The sequence below is a fragment of the Pelecanus crispus genome, chromosome 15 (assembly GCF_030463565.1).
Source record: "Pelecanus crispus isolate bPelCri1 chromosome 15, bPelCri1.pri, whole genome shotgun sequence".
Classification (NCBI taxonomy): domain Eukaryota; kingdom Metazoa; phylum Chordata; class Aves; order Pelecaniformes; family Pelecanidae; genus Pelecanus; species Pelecanus crispus.
Window position 1 is genome coordinate 9,491,940 of NC_134657.1, and position 27,758 is coordinate 9,519,697.

The window sequence follows — 27,758 nt, forward strand, 5'->3', positions numbered from 1 at the left end:
CTAGCAACGCTAACCTTGCTGTTTCTCTTTGCCCCTAGGGTGATTTACCCTCTGTCAGACTCCCCCTCCGTGAAGATGTCCCAGTCATCCCCAGCTGACGAAGGCACGACGTTTGAGCACCTCTGGAGCACGCTGTAAGTGCTGGTTGATCATTGGCCTTGAGGTGTATTCTGAGGCAGAAGTGGCCCTTGGCTCCGTAACCTGTGTCAGCGCGTATCGTTCCTGGGGCCCACAGGGAGATGAGTTTCTTTTGCACATATTCCACATATTCCTTTTCCACATTCGGAGTTTTGCTCCCAGACTCCGATCTGTCTGCTCAGGTCATTTCATTTGCCAAACCCCTTTGCTCTGGTGATGCTGGACGGTTCAAAGGCTGTGGATTTTGCATGCGCTGAAAGCAGGGCCCCACAAACCTGTTTCAAGGTACCGGACGCTGTTTCTGGAAAGGGTCGTGCAGCCCCCAGCGTTTTCGACGCGCACCGTAAATGCAAGGGGAGGAGAGCTGCGAGGCGCGGCGCGGCGTTCCCAACGGCACAGCTGCCCTCGTGCACGTCCCAGGGCAGCATCGGGGCACGCTTGCTCACGCCCAAGGAAGCAAAGGTGTTTGGGGATGCCATGCTGCAGGACCGCATGGAGATGGCGTCAGGGCCAGAGCAAAGGTCCCCTTTTGGCTGGGACCCTTGCTGGGGTGCGGCAGGGGACATGGGGACCAAGCCTGAGAGGATGCGCTCGTACTCATCAGTCTTCACTCATGAGGTCATGAGGCTTGGTAGCTGCCTAATTGGAATGGGTGTTTTCTAAAATTAAATATCTTCTAGTCGCACCGAGACTTTTGCAAGTCTTCTGGCCTTTGAGCCTCACACTCTAATCAAGTGAGGAAGAAGGACTATGCTTCATTTCATCTTCTTTCTTCCTTGGTATCCTCCCACTAAGACATCCTGAGGTGACAGATAGGCTGGAGCAGCTGGGCGGATGAAAAACTTCCCAAGTCTCTGCTTGCTTTGCCCACCAGGCAACAGTTTGCCTGAGCAAAGCCTGCTCTGCCGTGTGAAAATAAAAGCAGAGGATGGAGGGAGAAGTTGAGAAGGGGACAGGGTTCGAGGGCGAGGTGCTGGGTGGTGGTGGTGCAGGCTGCGGTGGAGGGCTGGAAGGCTGACCGTGCCGTCGCCTTTCCCGCAGGGAGCCAGACAGCACCTACTTCGACCTCTCTCCGTCCGACCACGCAGGCAGCAATGAGGTCTCCAACCGCGCAGAGGTCACGATGGACGTCTTCCAGATGCGAAGCATGAATGACTCGGTCATGGTGAGTGTGCTCGGACTGCGCAAACGGGAGCTGCATCAAACACAAACTTGGTTTCCCCGCAGCGGGCCGGGGGCTCTGGGATGGGAATTGGGGTGCTTGCTGGTTCACGAACCGAACGCAAACACCACAGGCGCGGCGCCGCTGTGGTTTGTGCAGGGTCTGATAACCTGTGATCGGTGACCGCGCTGCAGGACTGCAGCTGGATGGCACAGTGCTCACTAAAACAGCGGCTGCTTCCGAACAGCTAATATTGCTGCACGCAGCAGCGGGGGCTTAGTGCTGTAACGGCAGTGGACATGAGGAGGGCAGAATTCGCTCCAGTATAAACATGCTGTGTAGGAAAAGCCGTCTGTAAGCGGCTGGCGAGGCAGAGCTGCTGGAGGGGCACGTCGTGCTCCCAACGCCCAGCTCTGCTCCCGCTGTGCTTCCCGAGGGTCCGTGCCATTGCTGCGGGCGCTTCCCCCCAAAGAAGCTGGTGTGTCTGCATCTAAGGCAGAGGGTTTGAAAAGCATCGTGGGCGTGCGAGACGGCCGGGTCACTTGTGCGTGTTCAGTGCCCCGAGCAGCGTGGCCTCCCGGGAGCATCCCTGAAGCAGCTCTGGCCGTTGGCAGCATCTCCCTCCAGAAAGCCGCCGTTTCCCTCCTCGCCAGCTTGCATCCCCTCCCCCAGCCCCCTTTTCCCTCGCTTTTCGCTTGCTTTCCCTCCTTTCCCCGGCCTTTGTCTGCAGCGGGCAGGAGCCTGGCAGAGGGAGCAGGCGGGGCGGCCGTGCTAATTGGGGAGCTGCCCCTCGCTGAGCTTGCCATCGCCTTTCTTCTTGTTCCCGCTGTAACCGAAGCCGAGCCCGGCAGGAGTCGGTGCAGCCCGGGCTGCCAGGGCTGGGCGAGCCCTGGCCTTGGAGGCTGTTGTGGTTCAGCCCCAGCCCCAGCTCAGCACCACGCAGCCGCTCACTCGCTCACTCCCCCTACCCTGATGGGATGGGGGAGAGAATTGGGGGAGTAAGAGTGAGAAACACTCCTGGGCTGAGATAAGAACAGTTTAATAATTGAAATAAAGTAAAATAGTAATGCTAATAGTAACAGTATAATAATGATAATAACAATAATGATATACAAAGCAAGTGATGCCCAATGCAATTGCTCCCCACCCGCCGACCGATGCCCAGCCAGTTCCCAGCAGCGATCGCTGCTCCCCGGCCAACCCCCCCAGTTTCCATACTGCCCATGACGCCGTATGGTATGGAATGGCCCTTGGGGCAGTTGGGATCAACTCTCCTGGCTGTGCCCCCTCCCAGCTCCTTGTGCCCCTGGCAGAGCATGGGAAGCTGCAAAGTCCTTGACTGGCATAAGCAGCGCTGAGCAACAACTAAACCATCAGCGTGTTATCAACATTCTTCTCCTACTAAATCCAAACCACAGCACTGTGCCTGCTACTAGGGAGAAAATTAACTCTATCCCAGCCGAAAGCAGGACAGAGGCTCTGAGCGCAGCGGCTGCACGCAGGCAGGGCAGAGCTGGCTGCTGGCCCTTGCTCGAGATAAGGAGCCGGTAGTAAATATTTACATTGGCCCGACCGTGCAACCGAGCGCTGCTCTGCCGAGCGCCCGGCAAGCCGCGGCCAGCTCTCGCCAGCCAGCATCACCAAAACGCGTGGCAGGCTGACATGCGTGAAAATAAACGCACAGCTAACGTGACGCTGAAAGAAAGGCAAGACACGGGAGCCGCGGCGGCGGGGCCACTCCGTCTGCGCTGTGATGCCTGCTGCTCGTGACGCTGAGCAGTGCTGGAGCGGACATGCAGGAAGCAGCGGGCGCTGCGGCACCCAGCGCCGGCGCCGATGCTCAGAGGCTGCGAGCAGGTCACAGAGCGTTTGGGTGGCCAAATGTGATCAGCCAGGCGTGATGCTCCCTCTCGGCATTGCGTGGGCGCTGCATTGCTCCTAAAAACCTGTTTCGGGGTCCTGCGGGAGGAGTTGCTGTAATTAAAGATGTGAACAATTCCTCGGGCACCCTTTTCGCTTAGAGACGACAACTTCTGGACTGGTAGTTTGTGCAGTGCTTTAGGCTTTACATGTGATGCTGCCACGGACCTGCTTGTGCGTGCACGCCAGCGGTGGGAGGTGGGCTGTGCGCGCTGGTTCCACCTTTCAAAATACGCCGTGCTGCTCTTTGAAATGCTTATCTGCTTCAGCACGCGGCCTTCCATGGCGGGTCTGGCCGTAGGAAACACCGTTCACCCATCTACCTTGAGTCAGAAGGAAATCTGCCTGGTCGCTCCAGATATCTATCTATCCATCTAGATATCTATCCATATCTGTCCGTCTAGCTATCTGTCTAGCCATCTATCCCTATCTATCCCTATCTATCCCTATCTATCCCTATCTATCCCTATCTATCTGTATCTATCCCTATCTATCCATATCTATCTGTATCTATCCGTATCTATCCGTATCTATCTGTATCTATCTGTATCTATCCCTATCTATCTGTATCTATCCCTATCTATCTCTATCTATCCATATCTATCTGTATCTATCCCTATTGATCCGTATCTATCCCTATTGATCCATATCTATCCCTATCTATCTGTATCTATCCCTATCTATCCATATCTATCTGTATCTATCCCTATCTATCCGTATCTATCCCTATCTCTATCTATCCATATCTATCTATCTGTATCTATCCCTATTGATCCATATCTATCCCTATCTATCCGTATCTTTGTGTTCAAAAAACAGGTAGATGTGGCACTTCGGGATATGGTTTAGTCTAGTCTACCCTTGATTCGTTTAGGTGGGCTTGGTAGTGTAGGTTAATGGTTGGACTGGATGATCTTAAAGGGCTTTTCCAACCTAGACGATTCTATGATTCTATGATTCTATGATCTATCCCTACCTATCCCTATCTATCCGTATCTATCCATCTAGATATCTACCCACACCTATCCGTACCTATCCATCTAGATAGGGATAACTGCGTATCTCCGAGGTACGGGGCTGTCTCAGAGTCACTGCATCGTCCGGTCGATGCAAGTGCAGCCACCTCGGTCTGCTGGCGAAGGGTGCCGGCCAAGCGGGTTTCCAGCTCAGCGCGGCTGCAAGCAGCTTTCCGGAGCGGAATCTAGCCGGGCTTGATGATGGAGCTGGACCCCCGCGCTCCCTGCAGTGGGAAGGGTTGGTAGTGCCCCGTCCATCACTGGGCAAGCTGGGGCCTGCCCTGCACTTTAATGAATAGTCATGAGGGACAGAAAGGGGTGGGCCCCGTTTTGTTGTTGGATGCAGCTAGTTGACAGAACTAAGGGAGATGAAAAAAGCAAAAAAGCCAACACACGGCGGCACACGGGTGGCCAGCGCAGCATCCCTGGCGCTGCCCGCCCCGTTCCTGCTCCAGCGCTCCCTCCTTCCACCTGCCTTCCTGCCCCGGCCGTCCCCGCCGCCGCCCCGACCCCATGACTCCCGTGGCGAGACGCTTCCCAGCGCTCTGTGAATCCCACGACAACTAAAATGCTGTACATCAGCGACCCGATGCAGCATTATACCACGGTAGGTGCTACTTGCTGTTTGCGGGCTTTGCCGTGCTGCTTCTTATTTGAAATTGTCCGCTGCCGCCGAGGCGGGAGCTGGGCACAGGCTCCGGCTCTGCCCGCTGAGCCTCCGTGCCCACCGCTGCCTGGGACGCGCCGGGGGCTCGGAGCGGCGCGAGCCTTCCTCTGTCCCGTGGATGCACGGAGGAGCAGTGGCCGCTCCAGCCCCCGCCGCGAACCATAACCTGCGTCAGCGCGGGATGCCGCAGCCTTGGCAGCTCAGTCGGCATTCCTCTCTTGCTTTGCCTGACCCGGTGCTTGCAGAGCCCAAGGTGCCATTGAAACCTTTGGGGCAAAGGCGTGCAGGCTCCCTCCCCCGCGTTTGGGCAGGCGGGTTAGCTGGAGCGTCCGTCCCAGAACACCCCGTGGTGCTGGGCACCGCAGGCACCAGTTTGTCAGCCACTGGGGACCTCCTCAGCCCAGCTCACGGCACGCACCCGCCACCCCGGGCAGGCTTTCCTTCCCTGCTTTAAAGCCTCTAGGAGGGTGCACGGTACCTGCGCTTGCAGGAGGTACATCGTCAGCCCTGTCCTCAAGTGCTGAGCTTGCTTTCTTAGCCGAAAGGGTTTGCATCTGCTCTCCGGCATTCAGGAAAGTTAGGCATAGGTGTAGATGCAGTCAGAGGTAGAAAGGTGCGGTGCTGCGCTTCGCCACCAGAAATTACTTCTTTCCTCTTTTTTGTCTTACATGCGTTGGTGCAAAGCGTGTATGTACCGGGTTCGCTTTGTACCGTAGCGCTGTTACTTGGGAGGTCATTGCTGCAGAGCTGTGAATATTTATCTGTGTGTGTGTATAAACGTGTGTATATATATATATGCTTACAGACATACACACACAAGCGCTGTGCTGGGTTTGTTGACACACACGCACACAAACACTCACGCCACAGATTTGTCTTTTAAGGGAATGTTTCCAAACTCGAGCGGATTTCTGCAAACAGGCTGCTCGTTCTCCCCTGCACCTGACTCGGGCCGTCCCTGCCAGCGGGTTTCCAAAGCCCCGGTACCCGGGGCGCTGCCTGCTGCTGCTCTGTGCTGGCGGGGGATCCCGCTGCGGCGGCCGGCCCGCCTCGCAGAGGTGACGCTCTGGGTCTCGCGTCTCCTTCGTGCGCGGAGATGTCGCCTTGCCCCGAGGGACGGCTCGCTCCTGTGCAGAGGTCGGGATGCTCTTCTCAGCGGGTCGGTCCCGATTTACCCGTCCATTAAGCTTTACAGCCACAGGCTTCAGCTGCTCGCAGCCCTGGCTCTAAGCACCGCAAATTCACAAAATCATGTGGGGACAACTTTTGCGGAGTTTTCTTGCAGCCACTTCCAAGGGCTGCCTCGCCCCCAGCCCGCCCTGCAGCTCCGCAACCTGTGGCTGCTGCGCCACAGACGCTGCGGGAGGCGAAAGGCTTCCCGGTTATTTCCCGTTCCGGCAGGAGATGACCCACGGCGGGAACACACGTGCCGTGCTCTGCTGGGCGGTATGGATGTCGCCCGCTTTTCCCGAGTACGCTGCGGGTCGCCTGGTTTGCTCGTCGAGCGCAGAGCGCTTGCTCTCCATTCATTCCTAAAAAAGGCACGTGGCTGTGCCTGGGGCACGTGTGCAGCCTGCTCCCTGGGCCCTCCCATCGTCTCAGGAGAACAAAGCAGCTCAGTCGTGGTACTCGTGGATTATTTGGGCTGCGGATCAGCCCTGACAAGCGGCAAGCCTTTCTCCCCTCGTGCTCTCCTCCTGGTCGATGCCCGAGCTTTGCTTTTCAAGGGTGACTTGCGCTGCGTGCCTTCCAGCCGGTGTCACCCGCCACCGAGCCTGCCCTGGCCCCGTGGTCCCCGCCGGCAGCTGCCGGCAGCTTCCCGGCTGGACGGCAAGGGCTTTCCGTGCGCATTTTTAACGCCCGTTTTGCTGAAGATTCTCAGAACTTTTCCTCCACGTGAAGCCTGGGATTGTGGAGAGCTTGGATGGGGGTGGTTTGTCTTCGGCTGGGCTGTTTATAGAGCGGCGAGAGGGAATAGAGGGGTTTGCGCACATATTTTAGGGGAGAAAATGGCTATATGCATAAAAGCAAGCCAGATCTTGTTCAGCATTCCTCCAGTTAGTCACAGGCTCCACCGGCCTTGCGAGAGATGCAGGCTGCAAGAGAACTTCCCTGGAGAAGGGTGATTGCCTTTAAACCATTATACATCGTAGATGTTTGGGTGAGGTTGGGATCCCAAGTTAAAACACGTCTCCTGATTCCTGAGCTGTGAGCCTCGCAGCCCTTTCGGAGGAGAAGGCAGACGGCCGAGCCTGCCGGGCTGAGGGACGGTGACAGCCGCCTCCCGGGAGCTCTCGGTTTCCCAGAGCTGCCCCAGCTGGTGCCGGCGGCCGGAGCGCCGGTCCCCGCCGGGGCGCAGCGGAGGCGGCCGAGGCTGGGTGAAGCGGGGAGCGCAGGTGGGCGGCCCCCTTCCTCCGCCGCCGCAGGGTGCTGCGGGAGCCGGGGCGGCGAGCAGCGAGGCGACGGCCGCTGTGCCTGGTCGCCAGCGGTGGCTCCCGGGACTGCCAGCGTGCCACTGGCTTGCAAACGCCCGGAGAGCAACCCTTGAGCAAATGGGAAATTGCAGATGTCTGGGGAAAAAAACATCCCGCTTGCTTTGGGAAACAGTTACGCTTGTGATATTTTTTTTTTTAACTATTCGTTTATTCCTCTACTGTAGAAAAAAATATTTTTTGGGGGGTCTGATTTTCAGATGAAAGATTGAGGCCACTTTAGCCATGCAGCTTTTGAGAACGTAGCTTTGCTTAGGCTATGCCTGCAGATAAAAGAGCTGCCAGCTCTTACTGGAAGTATCTGAGAATAACTCTTCAGAAGAGGACTAAGGGAAAAAATTGTAAAAAGTCAAGATTTGGTCCAGCACATCTGGAATAAGAGCCGGTACGTGCATAAATTCATTTGCTCTGTGACCTTACAGCAGCGTGCTGCATCACAGCTACGCGCTTTGTAGGTTTGAGGTTTTCCCCAAATTAGACCTGCATCAGCGAAAGCCACTGAAAGCAAACATCCCGGCTAGGAAATGAATTACCCAAACCACCATTCAGAGCTGGCTCTTCACCGAGCAACACTTCCAGAAGTGCCGTGCGTGCGTATGTTCGCGACAAGTGGATGCAGGCGGGAGATGTCTGCAGAACAGGTCGGCCGGCCGGCAGCACCGTGGCGGTGGGAGCCGTGCCCTCGTCAGGGGCTGGCGGTCACCGCGCGCCCGGGCAGCTTCCCCAGTCCTCCACGCTCCGGCCGCTGGAAGGGCCAGCGCCGAGCGGAGCCCGGTGCGCAGGTCGGGGCTGCCGCTCCCCATCCCACGGCGGGACGTCTCCCGCACCTGAGCAAACCCCAGAAAATCCCTGCCCGGTCCCCCGCTGGCAAACGAGCGGCTTTGCGCAGCCGGCTGCGCGAGAAAGCCGGGGGGCTCGGCACCTCGCCGCTCCAGCCGGGATGGAGCGGCGAGGAGGGGACGATGGAAGCGCACTGAGCTTATCCCTTGCGCAAGTGGTGACCTGTTCGAGAACCCAAGCGACCCAGACCGGCTCTTTTGGCTGGCTTTCCCGCACGCTGGCCCTTTAAGGAGGCTGTAACAGGACACCTGGAGCCCTGCAGAAGTGTGGCTGAGCTTTCCATGTCTCTAAACTGGCTGGTGTTTTCTTTTTTCCCTCCTCCCCTTTTCCCTTCCTCCAGTCCCAGTTCAATTTGCTGAACAACAGCATGGATCAGAGCATCGGCAGCAGAGCAGCCTCCACCAGCCCCTACAGCTCCGAGCACACCTCCAATGTCCCAACGCATTCGCCCTACTCGCAGCCCAGCTCTACCTTTGACGCCATGTCCCCAGCTCCCGTCATCCCCTCCAACACCGACTACCCCGGTCCCCACCACTTTGAGGTGACCTTCCAGCAATCCAGCACCGCCAAGTCAGCCACCTGGACAGTAAGTTGCATGTCTTCTCACCTTCGCTAGAGAGATGCTCGCTGCCGCAGACGGTGTTTTCGGCCGACCCCGATGGCTCGGCGGGGCTTTGCAGCGGGACGCAGAGGGCACGCTCGCGCGGGGCGGCTGCAGGACACCGCCGCGGCCCCACAGGGACTTCTGCCCGCACGGGCGGCCCGGGAAAGCAAAACGGGCAGGGAACATCAGCGCTTGCTTTTCAGGGATTTTCTCCAAAAGGGCTGTTAGGCATGGCGGTTCGAATGTAAGTTCTCTCACAGCAGTGCCCTAAAGCGCGGGTAAACATCCCCAGAAAATCGCAAAGCTGGAGAAATGTGCTGGGGAAGTACCCGCCTGGTTCTCGTGGTGCTTCCCTGTGCATTTGCCAGCGACCGCTGTCAGAGGCGAGGCAGCGGGCGAGGTGCACCTTTGCTCGCATCTGCTGGGGCCGCTCTCAGCTTTGCCGTAAATCCTTGCTTGTCACTTACAGTCCTTTCTCATCCCATATCAGAGGAGTAACTTAACCTCCAGAAGTCACGGCCAAATAACAGAGGGGGTTTTTAATCACAGAGGGGTCGCTGCACGGCATCATGCCGTGTGGGATGTGGGCGCAGCAGCCGGCTCCGCCGGAGCAGAGCTGCAGGTTTGGTCCACGGCCGATCTGACCGCACGGCTGCAGCCCGGCAGAGGAGCCCGCTGCAGGGCAGGGACCCGGCAACCGGGCAGGGCGTACGACGGCTGCTTTGCTTTTTGTGGCACAAGGTCCTAAACGCACATCCTGGCTCAGTGTAGCGCTGTCCCTGTTTTTGATGACAAACAGTGCTTGCGGCCGCTGTCAGAGGCATTTCTGCGGCGGACGCCTCCCTGAGCGCCTGGGAGGGCTGCTCACCGGCACGGTTGAGGCAGGCGGGTTTTCTCCTCCGGGAAATATTAGCGGAGCAGAAAGGCTGGGATGAGAGAACTGACCCAACGAGGAAGCAACGGGGTTTCCTCCGGGGCTGCGGTTTGACATTATCACGGAACAGGCAGAGCAGACTAGGAGCGATATATCAGCCCGAGGTGTGATAACGACTTTTATTTTTGGAAGCTGATGTGTTTAATTGCCAAGACAGTCCTTCCCGCGGTAGACAGAAAGCATCCCTGGATGCTTTTGTGCAGGCAGACCCTGGGACGTGGCTGGCGGGCACTGCTCCGCTTGCCAGTGCTGGTGCAGCACGGCGGGCCGCTCCCGGTACGTCGTGGTGAGGAGGGGATGGGTTACGGCCACTGCCGCGGTGCCAGCTCTGTCTCTCCCACGAAAACCAGCGGGCGGGCGGAGTGGGCGAACCAGCAGCAAGCTGGCAGCGAGCTGGTGTTTGAATGCAGCCACATTCATGGCTGGGATGGCGGAGCAGCTTCCCCGTGTCCGGTCACCGGAGCTTTGCAGCTTCACTGCTGAGTCGCGCTGACTGGGGGCTTGGGGCCAGCACCGCGATGAAATACCACTTGCCCTCGTAGGAGCGGTTGAGTCTTCACTCTTTGCTGCTGTCTTTCCTTGCACGATGTTGCTGAAGGATGCATTTCCTTAGGTTTGGAATAAACCGGAGGTGCTCAGGGTAGGATGTGACTCCAGCCCAATCCCATCCCTACTGGGGGATAACTCACATCAGTTAGAAGTAAAGCTGCCCAGGACCCGCACAGGGCAAGGAGGCATTCCCGTGCCACAAAAGCATCCAAATGGAAACCAAAGCCACAGCGATGCAGGCTGTCTTGTCCCAGCTGTCCCGGCATGGAGGGAGGAGCACCGGAAAGCGTCCGATGCTTGCTCGCCACTGTCGCCAGCTAGCAGTGCCGGGGGGACGGCTTTGGGATGGAGCGGCCACGGCCGCTGGCAGGGCCGAGCCGGGTGCTGCAGGACACCCTCGGCCAGCACTGCGGGCAGGGTGCACCCATGCACGTAAAGACAGCGAGAGCACCTACTAAAGGCACGCTCTGTGCCCACTTTAACTAGCAGTAAGGAAATACCCTTCCTTCATCCCAGACGGCGCACCTTGCAGCTGCAGGGAGTAACTGAAAATGCCACTAAGGTCTTTTTGGCCGGCCAGCCCCAGAAGAGCAGCGGGTGCAGCAGGAGGCTCCCGAGGCAGCCCCATGCGGTGAGGGACCCGTGACAGCCCCCTTCCCTTGCTGGAGCCATCCCAGCCGCCTGGCAGCTCTCCACAACTCCGACTGAGCCCAGGCTGTCCCAGCATCGCCCCGTGCCAACCCTGCTCCTGTAGCTGCTGCGTCCTACGGGGAGCTGTGCTAATCAGGACAGGATTGCTTTTTTTTTCTCAAGCCTCTGTGTTAAGGTCTCCTTTGGACGTCAGAGCAGCCAGCCCCACATCGATGCTGTGCGAGCCCTGCTAGCCTCGGGGGAGCAGCTGGACCCGAGGGATGCCCACCGAACGTGCCACGGGCGGCCGTAAGCACCTGCGGAGGATGCGCCCGCCGGCCAGGGCTGGGAGCCAAGGCTGCCGAGCGCGCGGCTGCAAGGGGGGGCCTCCCGGGGAGCGGTCCGGAGCGGAGGAGTTCGGCGCCTGAACTGGCTTTAATACTGCGCAAGGCAGTCAGTGGGGCATGCGGCCCCCTGAGCTGCGATGCTGGGGTGATCATGCGTCCCCCAGCAGCCGGCTGGCCACAGGACTAGCGCCAAGTGGCCCGCATCTCACTGCGCTGACGCTGAGCCTCGCGGAGAACGGAAGCGGGTCAGCGGCATCTCGCACCCAGGGGAGCGCAGGGGATGTTTCATTTGACACAGTCATTTCTGCAGGACTGCCGACGTGGGTGCAGACTGCCCGGCTCGCCGAGGTTGCCATGTGAAGAACGGTCCTGCTGCGGTGACAGCCAGATTCGCTCCGCATCCTCCCGGCTGACGGCTGTCACAGCCACGCAGCTGCACGTTTTGTGCCGGGAGACGGGGCTGCTGCTGTGCTCCCACTCGCCTTGAGCTCTGCACTGCTGCTGCTGGGCTTGAAAGTCTGTCCTGGTTAAACGGGAAAGGAATTCAGCAAAAAAAATATGTTACGTGTTGCCAGTCAGTCAATATAATAATGATGTATGTACGCAGTATGGTTCTCTATGTGAACCATGAACGCGTGTGTAGCAGCGTACAAGCGAGACTAGGAAAGCTGCTGGGAAATGCAGGCACTTGGGAAGGAAAGCTAAACGTGCGGTCGGTAGGGCTGGGGACAGCGGCACCTGACAGCTCGGTGACAGTCCAGCCAGGGGTGGCCGAGTTAGCCATCTCGGTGCGCTAAAGGACGCTCATGGCTTGATCCAGCGCTTTGAAAGAAACAACACTGCCTGTTTCACGCGTAGCTAGGAAAGCCTCATGGCTTTTGAATACATTAAGATTAACTGCACCAAATAATTTACCCCAGGACCGTTGCAAGCGTTGACCACGAGTTCAGCGGAGCCGCCTTGCCAAGCAGCGTTTCGGAGCGGCGCGGAGCCCTCCGCCCCGGAGGAAGGCTGTGCCAGACCGGCAGCTCCGAGGGGCTCCTGCAATCTGGGGACAGATCACGGATTGCCCAGCCAAGGAGGAACGGACTGCTGGTGCACAAGCAATGCCAAACAGTTCGATGCGAGTCGTCTTGTCGAACGATTTGACGTAGGTTCTTGATACAATCATAAGCTTTGGTTGATGGAATCGTGTGGCCCCACAGATTCCTGTTTTCGAAGGGTTTTGACTGAACCCCTCTGGATCTTCTTCTGGGAGACTTGGCCTTATCCTTTGTCCCGTGCCTAGGAAAGGAGGCTCTAAGGAGCCCAGGGCTGATGGCCAAGGACCGTTCGGAGGCGAGCCGTCTGCATGCTGGGGCGGCTTGCTCTGCAGGGGCTGGGCAGGCGAGCATCACCTGGGCAGGGGGGCCAGGCACCACCGAGCCCACCGCCCTCGTGTGCAGTCCCCGTGTCCGTGCTTCAACCCCTCTGTTGAGAAAACAAGAGAAGGTCTGGGGGGAGATCCAAAGAAGATGAAAGATTTGGAACAGGTACCTTGTGGGGTGATACCACAGAAAGGTTCTGCGTGAAAGGTCTCCACGAGAAGAGTAAGGGTGGCATGATCGCAGTCTGCACGGGAGGTGGTTTCTGATAGCAGACAGCTCTTTAATCTAATAGAAAAAGACATAATGAGATCCAGTGCTTGGAAGCTGAAGCCAGGCAAATTCAGACTAGAAACAAGGTGGAAATTTTTTAACAGTGAGGATAATTAACCATAGGAACAATTTACCAAGGAATGCGGTGGATTCTCCAACTCCTGAAGTATTCAAATGAAGAGCCTGCATATCTCTGGAAAGATAAGCTGTACTTCGAGCAGGCACCGCTGGCTCAACGCAGAGCGAGCAGGCAGGGGTCCTAGGCCAGCAGTGCAGGGAATCAAACCAGAGGACCGTCATCTGTTCTCTCTGGCCTTAAACCTCTGAGTTTCTAAATTGAGGAAATGGGTGAATGGAGAAGGGGCAAAGACCTGGGACGGGAGTGTGGGGCTCGCGTTGCCAGAAGCGGGTCTGCGCTTGCAGAAGGATGCCGGGCAGCGGGTGGGTGCCGCTGGACATCCTGACTGCCAGGCTGGGCTCAGCACCGCACCTCGCCGCAACCTCTGAACCGAAGCGGCCGCGCCGGGCTGTGCTGCGGGAAGCCCTCCCGGCTGCCGCCGCCTCCCTTTTCATTTTTAATGGCCTTCTTATCAGCAGAGAGCAATGGCCAGATGCTGAAAATAAGGTTTTCCCTGTAGGTTCGAAGCCCCCCGCTGGTAGGCTGCTTCGACGGGGCTGGGAGGAGGACTGGGAGCTGCGGCGCTGCAAGACGGGGCATGCCGGCAGCCTGCCTGTTTGTTGGAAGCTATCAGGACTCTCGGTTCCCCGGAGCTGCCCATACACGCTAGAGCCGCGAGCCGATCTCGGCTGTTTTCTCACAGGCAGCCCCTCGCCACGCCGGCCAGCTGGTAACTGATAGATAATTAGTATTTTTCTCAAGTCGGGTTTGCGGTGGATTGGTGCTCCCTCCCCTCTAAAATGCTGTCACGTGGGCCAGAGCCAGCAGAAGCGTTAATAGGGTCTTTGGCCTCCCGTGGCTGGGCGGCAAAAGGACGCGGGGGCTCGAGCCCCCGGTGCGGGGCAGCTGCCCGGGCTCGCGCGCAGCCCCCGGCGCTGGGGGCAGACGGACAAACCTCGGAGCCGAGCAGGACGGGGCTCCCCCAGGGTCTCGCCGGCTGCTCCGGGGGGCACGCAGCCCGCCGTGGACAGGCTGGGCAGGCTCAAAGCCGAGGTGAGCGGCTCCTGCTGCCACGGCCGCCGCGCAGCGGTCACCCACGGCAAACCTGCCCGCGTCCCAGCGCTCGGCCGGGGGGCAGGCCGCCGCGCTGGACGCGCTCCGGTTGCGCTTGCAGCTGGAGCGTGGGCACTGGGGGAGCTGAAATGCTTTGTCTGATGCCAACTGGATGAGGAGGATGGAAATAATTGGCGTGGCAGGAGATAGGTTCTCCCTTCCTGGTTGCTGTCTGGAGCTTGTTGGGGTAGAGGCGGTTGCAAAGAGGAGGGAAAAACTTGGGGGAGCGTCTACAGAAAACGAGCCCCCTCCTCAAACTCTCTCTGGCACCTTACCATATTTTCGGGAGGTACCCGTCCAACGGCAGCGGCCTGGAGGTGAGCAGGCGTGGCTCAGCACACTCTACCTCTGAGCCATAAACATCTTTGTTTTTATCTGAGTAGCTGGGCAGGAGAGCGTGGATATTTTGGCGTGCCCGAAGTAGGAAAGCAACCTCAGCATCAGCCTGCTCCAAAGCCCATTGAAGCCAGCCCACTGGAGGCTTTCCACCAGCTTTTGCAGGGCGTGGATGAGGCTCCAGGAGCTCCAGACACAATGGAATTAAGAAAAAAGGCAAAGGAATTCGGTGTGCAATGTTCCAACACGATCCCGCTATCAGCTCCACTATCTCGAACGTGTATGGTATGCACAGGTCAAGGGAACGACTTACTGGCAACTGCTGCTCCGGCGGGAAGGCAATGCTCTCCTGCAGGGACTGCGGCCGAGGTGGGAGAGGACGCACCGGGGCAACGAGCTCGCGTGGGCCAGCTCCTCCGCGCTGGGATCCGAACCACACAGGGGAGGTGGTGACTGAGGGACCCGCTGGAGGAGCCGAGATCATAAACGGGCTGCGGCAGGAAACACGTGCCCGTGCTCTGGCCCAGCAGCGATCTCGGGCAGCTCTGCTGCAGCAGAGCCCCGGTGGAGCGCGCTGGCTGCGTCCCGGTGGGTCGGCTCCTTCGGGAGCGGACGCGGGGCCTGCTGCCGCACCGCTGGGAGCAGAGGGTTTTACCACGTGGGGCTGCATCCCGCGCCACGAGAAGCACGGCTGACTGTTCCTGGGAGCCCTGGCCTCCAGTGCGTAAAGGAGGGGGAGGCAGATGCCGGGTGTGCCCTTGGTCAGGCCGGGTCTCTGCGTGTGCCCGCTGCAGGCAGCGGCTGTGAGAACGCAGAAGCAGCTCCCCCGGCTTGGCAGAGCCTGCCAGGGATGCTGCGAGGCGCGGTGGTCTCCCCCCGCGCACGGGTCTCGCTGCTCTGGTTTCTGCATTTCGTTTCCAGCAGCGATTCCCAAGCACAACTCAGCCTCTTCTTCCCTCCCCTCCCAGCTTACTCCCCGTATCCAGCCTTGACAATGCAGCATGAAATAACTGCCTTGCCAGATTTTCGGCTTCCTTTTTGGATGAAAGGGAGCTCCAGCGCCGGCTCGGTCAGAGGACCCGAGTATCCAGACACACAGAAGGAGTCAGACTTACTAGAAGAGATTAAAACAAGCCCCGAGCGTGCCAGCGCTGGCTGGCCGAGCGGTGACTAAGAACGGCTGTGATCCCGGTTGGCAGTTATTTTAAGGATGCTCACACCGGGAAGGAAGGGAGAGGACTCCTTTGGGGGTGAACCAAGGGATTTTAATTAGCAGTAATGCATGATAATAAAGGTAGGACGCAGGCTGGAGCGCAAGCAGCTGCTCCACGTCCGCTGTGGGGGCAGCCCTGGCCCCGAGACGTCGCCGGTGGTGCGGTGCTTGTGGGAGCGGAGCCGGGGGACCCGCGGGTGACGGGGGTCCCCTGCAGCTGCTGACAGCCGGGGTGAGCAGGAGGGCTCTGTGCAGGGGCCGGGGGGCTCTGCCCGGCACCTCCAGACCTCCCCGTCCCGGGCACGGCTGGCAGTGCCCCCGCCATCACCCCGAAGCATCGCCACCGTGGCGCAGGGACGGCGGAGGCGGGTGCGGGGGCATCCCTTGGAGCCGTCCCCGGGGCAGCACCGCTGCTGCCCAGCCCGCCCATGCAGCTTGGGCACCGGCGCGTGCTCTCCGCTCGGGCACCAGCGATGCGCTGGACATATTCAAAGCCAGCCCAGAGTAAATGAGCAACAAAGTCGCTTTGGGAGGAATTTCCAGCTCAGTGAGAAGCTATATAGGCCGGTGATTAAAAAGTGGTTATTAAAAAAATTAGAAAGAAAAAATTAGCTCTGCAGTCGGCATGTCTTCCAGGATCTGTCGTAACAGATTTGTCCGAGCCGGTTAACGGTATTTGCGGTTTGCAAGATGCTACATGCCTGAGTAAGATGACAGACACATTATTATCACCTCTCCGCTGCGATCTGTCCGAACCTGTCCCAGGATGCAGCTCCGCAGCTGCTTGCTGGGGAGCGCAAGGAAATTAGCAGCCGGAGGCAGCACTTTTCTTCTCTCTCTCTTGCCAGGCTAGTGGCTTTATTGGGATCCATTGACTGCAGTCCTGGACACGTCTTGAGTAGAGCTAATGAGGAGACTGGAATGTAGAAGAGGAGGAGGAGGAGGAGGCTGGTAGGGAGGAGGGGGGAGGATTTGTGGAAAAAGTAATTGTTGAGCAAATCATTTCCTTCAAGAGAGAAAGGAGGACTTGGCTCCAGCCCTCCCGGAGCAGGCAAGTCTAGACGCTTCAGTGTCAACAGTTGAAGATAAATAAGATTTTATCAGCTCCGAATCTGTTGGGACACATCCTCCTAGCGGTTCTGCTGCCCAGGGAGGGCTGGGGGGAGATGGACTTCGCCGGTAGGTCTTTCCACGCAGAGGACTCAGGTTATTCTTTGTGTGAGGCTGTCAGGAGCCATGGGGGAAAACACCTCTCCCCGCTCCTGCTTCCTGCGCGGGCGAGGCAGCTGCGGGTCTGAGCATTTGCGTCTCGCGATGTGCGAAACATTTCCTTGGATACAGCGGCAGCGGTCCCGAGATCACCTTGGCAAGCCCCGCAGCGGCCGATGGCACCACGGGGCCCTGTCCCTCCGGTGCGCTTACTCTCTGTTACGTTTGGCACCGATGCAGCGTGGCCTCTGTCACGCCCGAGAAGTAGCCGCGTTTCAAAACAAACCCCATCTAAAGACGCTTTGGGGTACCAAGTCCCTAGAGAAACCGAGGTTAATGCTGGTATACTGCTAGTGCTTAAATACTTTGGCTTTTCCAGTTATTCCTGGTGCTCTGGACTTGCACTGCAGGACAGATCACAGCAGCGGGGAAGGGACGGTGACGGAGGTGGCATTATGCTTTCGCCCCAGCAGATGAGGGCTGACGTTGAAAGCCGCACAACTACAGAAAAGCCCAGGGGAACGTACGTTCTGTGAGTTTACGTATGTCAGGGTTCAGCCCCAGCCCCAGCTCAGCCCCACGCAGCCATCGCTCACTGCCCCTGCCCCGCTGGGATGGGGAGAGAATCGGAGGAGTGAGAGTGAGAAACACTCCTGGGCTGAGATAAGAACAGTTTAATAATTGAAATAAAGTAAAATAGTAATGATAATAATAACAATATAATAATGATAATAACAATAACAATATCCAAAGCAAGCGATGCCCAATGCAATTGCTCACCACCCGCCGACCGATGCCCAGCCAGTTCCCAGCAGCGATCGCTGCTCCCCGGCCAACCCCCCCAGTTTCTATACTGCCCATGACGCCGTATGGTATGGAATGGCCCTTGGGGCAGTTGGGATCAACTCTCCTGGCTGTGCCCCCTCCCAGCTCCTTGTGCCCCTGGCAGAGCGTGGGAAGCTGCAAAGTCCTTGCCTGGCATAAGCAGCACTGAGCAACAACTAAACCATCAGCGTGTTATCAACATTCTTCTGCTACTAAATCCAAACCACAGCACTGTGCCTGCTACTAGGAAGAAAATTAGCTCTATCCCAGCTGAAACCAGGACAACGTAAGCTTCAGGGAGATCACTCGGTGCTACTGCTACTATTTGCTGTTTATACCGTACCAGCGCCCGCAAGCCACACTGACACTTGAACCTGTCGTGCTCCGCAAACGCGCAACAAGAGGCACTCCGACATTTTCCGTGAACAGAGATGGGCCTTGGTAGTAACGTGACTGGGGAGGCAGACGCTAGCGGTCCAAAGGGTAGAGCAGGAACTGCAAACAAAGGCAGGAGGTGCCCAGGGCCGGAACATACCCAAGCTCTTCTGTAGGCGTGAAAGAAATCTTGGGGCTGGGGTCTGGACGTGCAAACACAGCAGTGCGGGGAAAGCGTTCAGGTGTCCCAAGATGTCGTTCCCGCACCCGGGAGCGGCAGCGAGTTGGCGGCAGTGGAGCGACGTGAGCTTTGGCTACGGCCCGGCTGCCACGTGCAGCACGTTTTGAGAGGTCAGCTTGTCCAAACGCTGCAGGCCAGGAAGGATACGAGTGAACAGCCCCGCGGTTCACCCTTAGTACAAGTGGCAGAAAGGCAGCCACGGCAAAAAGAAGAGTGCCCGGCGGTGAGGTGGCTGCAGTAGCCTATGCCATGAAATCCCGGCATTTTGATCTCCCGGGCTCCGCTTTGCAACCGCCTCGTCTTGTGCTGGAGGAAAGCGCGGTGCCTTCGTGCTCTCTGCGAGGCAGGTGCTCACACTTCAGCTGCGGCTTGGAAAGCACCAGTAAATCTGACTGCAGCGCAGCCCTGCACAGAGATGCACGTGCGGCAGATTATCAGGGAATACAGATAACCGTGGGAGCAGAGGCGCCTGCTCCGCTTGGCGCCTGAGCAAGACATGCGTTTTGGTGTCCCTTACGGAGAGCGTACATTGCTGAGGGCTCTTCCTGGCTGAAGACACGGCTGGGGGTGTAGAGCCTCCCGGGATCCTCAAAACATAACGCTCATTCGCCCGGTGGCCACCAACAGCCTGGGTCTGCGAGACCAGGAGCGCTTTGCCCCGGCAGCGGCTGCGTGGCCGGAGAGGTGGCTGCAGGACGGCTGCGCGCCGCGGGGAGCCGGCAGCGTGGCCGCACAGGGCACAGCCCTGACTTTTGTTGCCCAGAGTTATCAGCACGGAGCTCCTTAAAAGAATAGTTTGTTATTGTGGAAGGATCTTTGAAGGCAATCCTGGAGCTGTTAAGACATGATAAGGTTATCAGTGGAGGCATGCCTGCGTTGAGCGGCAGCCTTTCTCCCTGCGGGGCAATCGCTCTGCTATTTAACAGAGATTTATCCATGTCATAACATGGTATAATGAGAGAATTTGTTACCAAAGAACTTGCCATAATGCACCTCTACTCTTCCAGAGCAGTTTTATTTCCCAGGCGTGTTGAGGACTGCCCGGGAATGTCTACATGAAAGGATCCTTTGACAGGAGTTGTCAGTATTTTAACACCTGGCAAGGAAGAGCCCCCCTCCGAATAACCCTTGTTTTGCCACGTTGTCTCCTCAAAACGAGGGTGTTAAACCCCCGTCGCGCTGCGGGCGAGCAGCTTACGTGGGCCACAGCAGCACGAGAGCTGTCTCTCCCAGCCGGGCAGAGGGGAGCAACTGGGTTCGGAGCGGAGCCCGTGCTTCCAGCTTAGGCGCAATCCCTGCTGGAGAGGCAGGATGGCACCCGGGACGCCAACCTGGCCGCAGAGTCACGCAGGCCTAGTGGCAGCCGTCGTTGCAAAATTTGGGGATTTCAGTGAAAGGCGGTATTCCTAAGCATCCCCTCTCGCTGGGCTAGTCCGCGTGCCTCCGGCACTCAGGATTAAATTCTTGCTGCCAGATTCAGCTTCACGTTACGCCTCCCGATCGCACCCTCTAACGACCGCAGCATCTTCCTGCTGTCTCTAGCACAGAGCAGGCTCCGGCCCCCCGGGACGCATCCCCTCAGCCCGCTGGTTGCCTCCCCGGAGCTGGTGCCTGCTGCCAGCTGACCATCGGTCCGACGCGCCCTCCCATGCCAGAGCTGCTGCAGTGGGCCCTGGCAGCAGCCTCCCCCCTTTCTACCTTCCCTGAACTTCCCCAGCAGTACCACCTGAAAATGATGTATCTCGTTTGCCTCTTCAGCAGCTCCCAGGGTGGCACGAGCCCATCCAGCCCCGGCGGGAGCCTCCGCGGGCAGGGGAAGCTCGCTCGACCCCCGGGTGGATCCACCCCTACGGAAAGGGCAGTGGGATCGGGAAGCACAGACCCCTCCGGCCAACGCGCCTGGTGCGTGGCAGCACCGGACCGGGCTCACGGCAGCGGGAAGACGAGGGCTGAGCCGTTCCTGCCGGCACCCCCCGTGCCCAGCCGGCGGTCCCACGCAGGCGGCTGCCTTGCTGCCGAGCGCTGCTGCCCCTCTGCTTCAGGCAGCCCTGGCTCCGAACCAGCCCCGCCATTGGGAGAGCGGCGCGGGCGGCTGACGGCACGGCGGAGGGAGCCTCGCTAGCCTCCGCACACCTGTATTTGGATGGCTCGGGACAAGCTTTAACATCCTCACAGCTACTCTGCACGGTGGTATTTTTTTGGCATCAGGCGTCATGTTGTGGGGATGAGATAAAATACTTTGAGCAGGAACATGCCCTGCCATGCAGAGACTGGCTTCTCCCTGTGCGGCAGGGGTGGGCTCTTGTATAGCAAACACATTCTTTGTGAGATGGAAAACAGCATGGCACTGGTGAGGTGGAAGGGAATTGCGCATCCCCGCACCTGGGAGCCGAGACGCGTGTTTACGGGAAGGCGAAGGACAGGCTCTGTCCTTCCCACCCCTCTTCTCGCAGCGGCGTGCAGCCTCCTCCCGCCCGGGCCCGCTGCCGGTCCCTGCCTTGCCGCAGACGGTCACTTGCGGTGGGGCTGGACCCGGGCCGGGCGCTGGCTGCCTGCCCTGGGCAGCGCTGCCCGGGCGCCGCGGCCGAGGGGCTGCGAGCAGGGCTGGCTCATGGGCACGCTGCCGTTCCCGTCTTCAGCACCCGCCGGGAGCTTCCCCCGTGCTGAGCAGGTCCGCGGTCCTTGCGAGAGGAGTTTGCCTCTACTCCTGACCCAGCAGATCCCGTTGTGCCCTCACAAGGCGGGTTTTAGTGGTCACGGACCATTTTCTATTACCAAGCGATGCTGGGCGCTGCCTTCGGCCGGCTGCAGAGCATCCTCCTCCCGCAGCCAGCCTGGGGGAGCCGTCCCCGCCACGTCCCCTCTGTGAGCCCCCGCTGTCACTGCGAGCAGCTGCAAAGGATGGAGTCGTGGTCAGGACAAACCCTGCCCACGTCACATGTGCTGGTCAGAATTAAACTCCGAGGTCTTGTGTAATTAGCTGTGATTCTGTTAACGACGTTAAGCATGATTTCCAGTTACAGCAAAGACGGGCTGAATTTCCTTTGGTCGCTCTCCCCTACGATGCAGTGGGAGCATGCAATAGCCGTTTGCAATGCTGCGATCTGTTGTGGAGCTGCTACGGAGCCGGGGCGATTCCCTCTGCCTGTACACGGAGCAGCTTTGCGCTGGCACAGGCCCTCCAGCGCGGCTGTGATACGATAGGCAGTAATTAGTTTTATAACAAGTCATTATTTTACTTTGCCGCTTTACTGCCGTGTTCGCGTTTCCCTCGGAGCGTTGAGAAAGCAGCAAGTGGCAGATGAGGAGCCGAGGGGACAGAGACGCCCGTCTCGGTGCATGCGGGAGCGTCAGCCTGCGCCCAGTGCAAGCCCCGCTGCCGGGAAGGGAACCCTGCGTTTACCCCGCGGCAGCGGAGGACGCCGAGGGCAGGCAGGGGAGCACCCGCCATCCCGTCAGACCCAGTGACGTTCACCCGGTGGGCATCTCTTCTTTTCCAGTACTCCCCCCTGCTGAAGAAACTCTACTGTCAGATTGCAAAGACATGTCCCATCCAGATCAAGGTGTCCACCCCGCCGCCCCCGGGCACCATCATCCGGGCCATGCCCGTCTACAAGAAGGCAGAGCATGTCACCGAAGTGGTGAAACGCTGCCCCAACCACGAGCTCGGCCGCGACTTCAATGACGGTGAGTGCTGCCCTCCCGCCTCTGCCGGGGGCCGCCCCCTCGTCCGGGGGCCGGCATCCTGCCCTGCGCCGCGGGCCGAGCATCCCGGAGAGCCCCTGACGCGGAGGTTTGCCTTGCAGGCCAGTCAGCCCCAGCCAGCCACCTCATCCGGGTGGAAGGCAACAACCTCTCCCAGTACGTGGACGACCCCGTGACGGGAAGGCAGAGCGTGATGGTGCCCTACGAGCCCCCGCAGGTACCCGGGGCGGCGGGGCAGGACCGGGGCTTGCCTCCGTCAGGGCTGCGGTCGTTCCGCCTGCGCTGAGGTGACAGGGCTGCTCGGGACGAGACACGCTTGTGTCCCGAGCACAGCTCCTGCTTGCCCTGGCACGTCTAAGGCCACCCCCTGCTCGATCCCCGCACCGGTGGCCGCTGCGTTCGAGCGCCTGCAGCTCCCAGCCCTGTGAAGCATCCCAGAGCATCCCGTTCCTGGGAAACGGGGCGCAAAGGGCGATCCCCTCCGAGCCAGCCCTGGGGGACACACAGTCCTTGTGCCGTCCCCTGGTCCCAGCTGGGACCGTCCCCACGCCGCCCTTCCCTGGGGCTCCCAGGGAAGCATCCCCTCGGAGCTCCCCGCGCGCCCTGCCAAGGCGCCAGCCCCACGCCAGGAGCCGTGGGGGCCCGGCCTGCCTCCCCCCCCTTCCCTCTGTGGGGGCCCCAGCCTGCCTCCCCCCGCCATCGCTCCCTGCTCAGCGCCCGCTCTCCCCTCCCGCGCAGGTGGGGACCGAGTTCACCACCATCCTGTACAACTTCATGTGCAACAGCAGCTGCGTGGGAGGAATGAACAGGAGGCCCATCCTCATCATCATCACCCTGGAGACGAGAGAGTGAGCGGCTGTCAGAGCAGGGACGGGCAGCGCGGGAGGGCCGGGGTCCCGCGGGAAGGAGTCCTCCCCTGAGGGAGCACGCCCAGGGGAAGGGGATGCGGCAGCCCTGGCCGCCCCAGCCCGCGGCAGGGGAAAGGCTCTTCTCTGCCGCCCAGGAAAAGCGCCGGCCCGGGGGGCCCGGGGACCCAGCCCTGCGGCGGCTTCTGCCCCTGCAGCCGGAGCCTTCCTCTGCCCCCGGAGCTCCTCTTCCCCCGGGAGACCACTGCTAAGGGGCTCAACCCAGTGCCTCGGGGGGCTCAGCTGCTTCCCGAGCAATCCGCTCGGACGGGGGAGGGAGGGGAAGGCACTTGGCTGCTCTGGTTTCCGAGCTGGACCACAGCGAGCTGGACTGAGCCGCGATGCACTTCCCAAGCAGAAAGTCACCCATTTCTCTCCCCTCCCAGCGGCCAAGTCCTAGGAAGGAGATCGTTCGAGGGACGGATCTGCGCCTGTCCCGGCAGAGACCGGAAAGCCGATGAAGACCACTACCGCGAGCAGCAAGCCCTGAACGAGAGTGCAGCTAAAAACGGCAACGCCAACAAACGCAGTGAGTCCCCTTGCCGGGAGAGGGAGGGGGGCTCGGGGCACTGCTCTGCGCAGCCCCAGGCCCCTGCCCAGCACCCGCACCCCCTCGCCGCTCGGAGCCACGCGATGCTTCTGCCTCCGCTCCGTTCCCATTGCACCCAAAATCACGGGGCTCCAGAAATTCGGGCTCAAATCCACATCCAGGCGCGATGCTTTGACCTTTCTTGACTAAATCTAAAGTCTCATAAATAGGACCCGCTCCCTTTCCCCTCTAGAGCGCAAAGCTGTTAGGGCAGGGCTTTCGCATCCAGATATATTTGTTCTTCGTTATTATTGCCAATAAAAGGACAAGATCAATGCCAAAGCCCAGGCGAACAGCTAGCACCCTGCCTGGCTTGAGCTGAAATCCTGCAGGAGCCAAGGCGCTCCCAGCTGCGCCCTGCCCGCCCGCGGACAGCGCGCTAACGCTCTTCCTCTCGCCTTCCCAGCGTTCAAGCAGAGCCCCCAGGGCATCCCAACACTGGGCACCGGCATCAAGAAGCGGAGGCACGGGGACGAGGAGATGTATTACTTGCCTGTAAGTGTCGGTGAGCCACGCTGGTTGAGAGCTGGGCTCGGGACGGCCGTGGCTTCGTCCCCTCCGCGAGAAGCCCCTTGGGGACGCGCTGTCGGGCTGGCCAGGGCTGCGCTGTCTCCCAGACGGCAGCGGGCATGGGGCCGAGCAGAGCCCCGGAGAACAGGAGCAAAAGCATCCGTACGTGCACGTGTCCGAGGGAGTCCTGGATCCCCCGGTAGTCCCCGGCCACGGTGGCACCGCGCCTTGTGTGGCTGGGTGGAAAAAAGGGGCCACGAGGAGGGTGGCCAGGTGGGACAGGAACAAAGCGAAGCCCTGGGCTTTTTCCCTCCTCCAGGTGCGGGGCCGGGAGAACTTTGAGACCCTGATGAAGATAAAGGAGGGCCTGGAGCTGATGGAGCTGGTCCCGCAGCAGCTGGTTGACTCCTACCGGCAGCAGCAGCAGCAGCTCCTGCAGAGGCAGTAAGTACCGCCGTCGCAGCCCCGGCAGCGGGGAGGGGCTGGGGAGCAGCCCTGGCCCTGCCCGTGTGCTGGGGGGGCCCTGGAGCAGCCCCGTCTGGGGCCGGCCCGCCGGCTCACAGCACGCCCGCCAACGCCGGGTACTCAGCAAGGGCTGGCGACCGCCACAGAGCCGCTACCGGTGCAAAGCAGGTTTTCCGTGCCGCAGCCCACATCCCTGTGGCTGCCTGACGCCTCCGTGGGAGAGCCTGATGGGCCGGGGGGAGCTCTGGGACGGGGCAGGGGGCTCCATCCCGCCCGCCGCCGGCTGACCGGCCGCTTGGTTTCCCCGAGCAGGAGTCAGCTGCAGACGCCTTCCTCCTACGGTCCCGTCCTTTCGCCCATGAATAAAGTTCACGGCGGAGGAATCAATAAGCTGCCCTCGGTCAACCAGCTGGTAGGGCAGCCAGCGCAGCACAGCTCCGGCCCTGCGCCCAGCCTGGGGCCGATGGGTAAGGTCCTCGCCGCAGCGTGGGCGGGCGGCAGTCCGTCCGTCCTGGCCGTCAGACGCCGGGCTGCCTGCCGAGGGAGCGGGTGGTTGTCGCAGTTGGGGTGAGGTCTAATGGATCCATTTGTTGCGTTGACATGGCCGCTGCCTAGGACCCGGAATGCTGAACAGTCACCCCATGCAGCCCAACGGAGAAATGAATGGGGGTCACTCGTCCCAGTCCATGGTCTCCGGATCACACTGCACCCCCCCTCCGCCCTACAACCCCGATCCCAGCCTCGTCAGGTAGGGAAGGTGTCCGATGCCCTGTCTGTCTTGTCCTCTGACGTTCCTTGCTGTCGTCCCTCGCTCTAACCTTCAGATCTGTCTAGCAACTGGTCAACTGGCCACTGGTCCCAACTGAGAAATCACTGCTCACGCAATCACGTAGGCCATTCTTCTCATCTCCAAAGCCAAAGCCCAGCTACCTACCAGTTAAAAATCTCTGTTGCCTTCATACACCTCTATCCGGGCAATCCATCCCCGCTCAATTAAAAATTAAACGCATCCGCACGAGAGTCTCTTCCTGCATGTCAAACCGGCACGTAGCTTTGCGAACTCCCCCCTTCCCCTTCCTCGCCAGCAACATCTGGAAATCGGTCCACGTGGCTGATTTCCCTCAGGGCCGCGTTAACAGGTCTGCAGCCGCTTTCTGACGTTTCAGTCTTTACAAAGACCGCAGGCGTTTCGACAGACACCCTACCGACGTCAGGGAGGCTGCGTGGGCAGTTTGCGAGGCGCAGAGCCGCAGCCCAGCACGGCGTGCAGAACGCCCCGGCGCTGCCAGTCTGCGCGTGGCTGCCCAGACTAAGGCATGCCCCGATCTCCCTCCCCCGCTAGCTCGAGCTCTCTCAAGTTATTCCGAGTAAGTTACTGAGCCGAAACCTCTGGTGATCAGGAGAGGAAAAAAAAAAAAAGTAGTTTTAGGAATGAACACAATCCCACACTTCACTCTGACATTAGTGGCGACGGAGGTCACGCCTGGGATGCGTGATGACCCCCCACCTTCCCACTGACCCGAAACACGGTTTGCCGCTACAGCGATGGTTACGAGCACAGCTTTGATTCACGAGAAGTTAATGCCGCTTTATTTTCCAAATTTTTTCTGCAGTTTTTTAACAGGATTGGGGTGTCCAAACTGCATCGACTATTTCACCTCACAAGGGTTACAGAATATTTACCACCTGCAGAACCTATCCATAGAGGTAAATGCTTTGGGAAGATCTGTTCTTACCACTTGTTTCTCTCAGCTGTTGATCTGAAAAGCAAGGACAAAACCATTTTAAAGGAAAGGGAAAACTGCGCACCAAGCTGTCGCACAGAATATACGCTCCCCAGGATGTATGCCTTCCATCTGTGCATCCTTCCCGGCCCTTCACGTTTAGCAGTAGCTCAGTCATCGGTAGCTACCACGATAGTCTCAACTGGTTCTCCCAGACTGTCAGAAACAAAAAGAGCTAAAAGACCCCCAGACCAGACCTCAGGTGGATTTTCCACCTAATGCAGAAAAACCAGCTGCGGGGCTCAGCAAAGCAACTCAAAGCCCACTGAGCCAGCAGAACTCCCCGAACCGCAGCGGTGCTAGTTCTGATCTGATCTTACTCTTCCCCTGTTAATCTTTAAGACGAGAGAGGCTGAAGTAAGGGAGCCAAGCCCGGGGCGTTTGTATTAAGGGAACCCTGGAACGAGGTAGCCCAGGTCAGAAAAGCTGGCGTGATGAACGGTAGAGTGCTGCTGGAAGGACCTGAGCTGGCGCGGGGCGGCAGCCCCTGCCGCTGCCGTTCTCGGTTCAAGCGCCGTCTCTCGGTGACGATACCGAGGGCGGCACCGAAGCAGGCACTTCCCCAGCCCGTCAGGGTAATGAGAAGAAGGAGGGGGCAAAAAAAAAAAACCACCCCAAAAAAAGAAAAATCTTCAACCCTTTGAGCCATAGCAAGCCCCGTAAATCCCAGAGACGGTGTTTTGGCTGAGACCAGCTCCTGCCCTCATCCCGGTTTGCCCCTGGGCGGCTCGCAGTAGCTGTCACCTGCCTGGCGGCTACGATAAAACGCGCGACCGCGCGTTGGCGACGCGGCTGTTGCAGACACGATGATTTTTCATTGGTAGCTGGGGCCAGTTGCATAACCTTAGCCTGGTTTTGGACCATTTTCTGAACTAACTCCGTGAGCGTCTGTAAGCTGTCAGAGGAAACGTTTGGTACAGCCAAAACTCGCATCAGATCGCTGAGCTGTGTGTCCGAGTCGGCGTTTGTAATTACTAATTGCGTACTCGCTGCCTTCTCTAGTTAACACTCACGTGAGTCTCTGTGTTTGGCATTAACATGGATCTCCGGCGGCTCTCCGCTCCGACGCCGTTCGTTCTGGTGCAGGCCCCCGGTCCTGAGGTTACCGACCTCGTTTGGCTTTACGGCCGCAGCCCTTAGCGTCGTACCAGCCCGCTGTGGCCTGCTTTGGTGCCCGACACCGGCCCCCGTAGGGAACGCGGCCGGTTGCCCAGGGCCATCAGAGCCCCCCGGGGGGGCTGGTACCCGGACGAGCCGCTCCAGCCTCCTGGTCCAGGACCGGAGGCGAAGCCAGGCCGGCCGCTGCCTCCTCGCCCAGGTGAACAGACACGAGGACGCTTCACGTGCTGCTCCGCAACCTGCGTCCAAAGGGGAAAGGGCCCCTCCCTCCCATTTTCACATTGCTTTGATGTGAACCCACCCCTCCAAAAAAAA

At 59.4% G+C, this 27,758-nt stretch overlaps 1 protein-coding gene across 7 annotated transcripts in view; it reads left to right on the top strand.

The window, feature by feature from the left end:
• TP73 (tumor protein p73) overlaps positions 1-27,758 on the top strand; it is a 35,979-nt gene that overhangs the window by 7,628 nt on the left and 593 nt on the right. For 2 of the 7 annotated variants that reach the window (XM_075721747.1, XM_075721752.1), the window contains exons 2-13: positions 39-134; positions 1,180-1,303; positions 8,576-8,821; positions 21,867-22,053; positions 22,173-22,288; positions 22,810-22,919; positions 23,363-23,505; positions 23,972-24,060; positions 24,395-24,519; positions 24,853-25,007; positions 25,156-25,288; positions 26,154-26,247. In XM_075721747.1, coding sequence (XP_075577862.1) covers positions 39-134; positions 1,180-1,303; positions 8,576-8,821; positions 21,867-22,053; positions 22,173-22,288; positions 22,810-22,919; positions 23,363-23,505; positions 23,972-24,060; positions 24,395-24,519; positions 24,853-25,007; positions 25,156-25,288; positions 26,154-26,247 — 1,618 coding nt within the window. Of the gene's footprint in view, positions 1-38; positions 135-1,179; positions 1,304-4,804; positions 4,844-8,575; positions 8,822-21,866; positions 22,054-22,172; positions 22,289-22,809; positions 22,920-23,362; positions 23,506-23,971; positions 24,061-24,394; positions 24,520-24,852; positions 25,008-25,155; positions 25,289-26,153; positions 26,248-27,758 lie in introns of those variants that run through there. The other 5 variants (XM_075721748.1, XM_075721749.1, XM_075721750.1 and 2 more) reach the window with 5 other exon arrangements.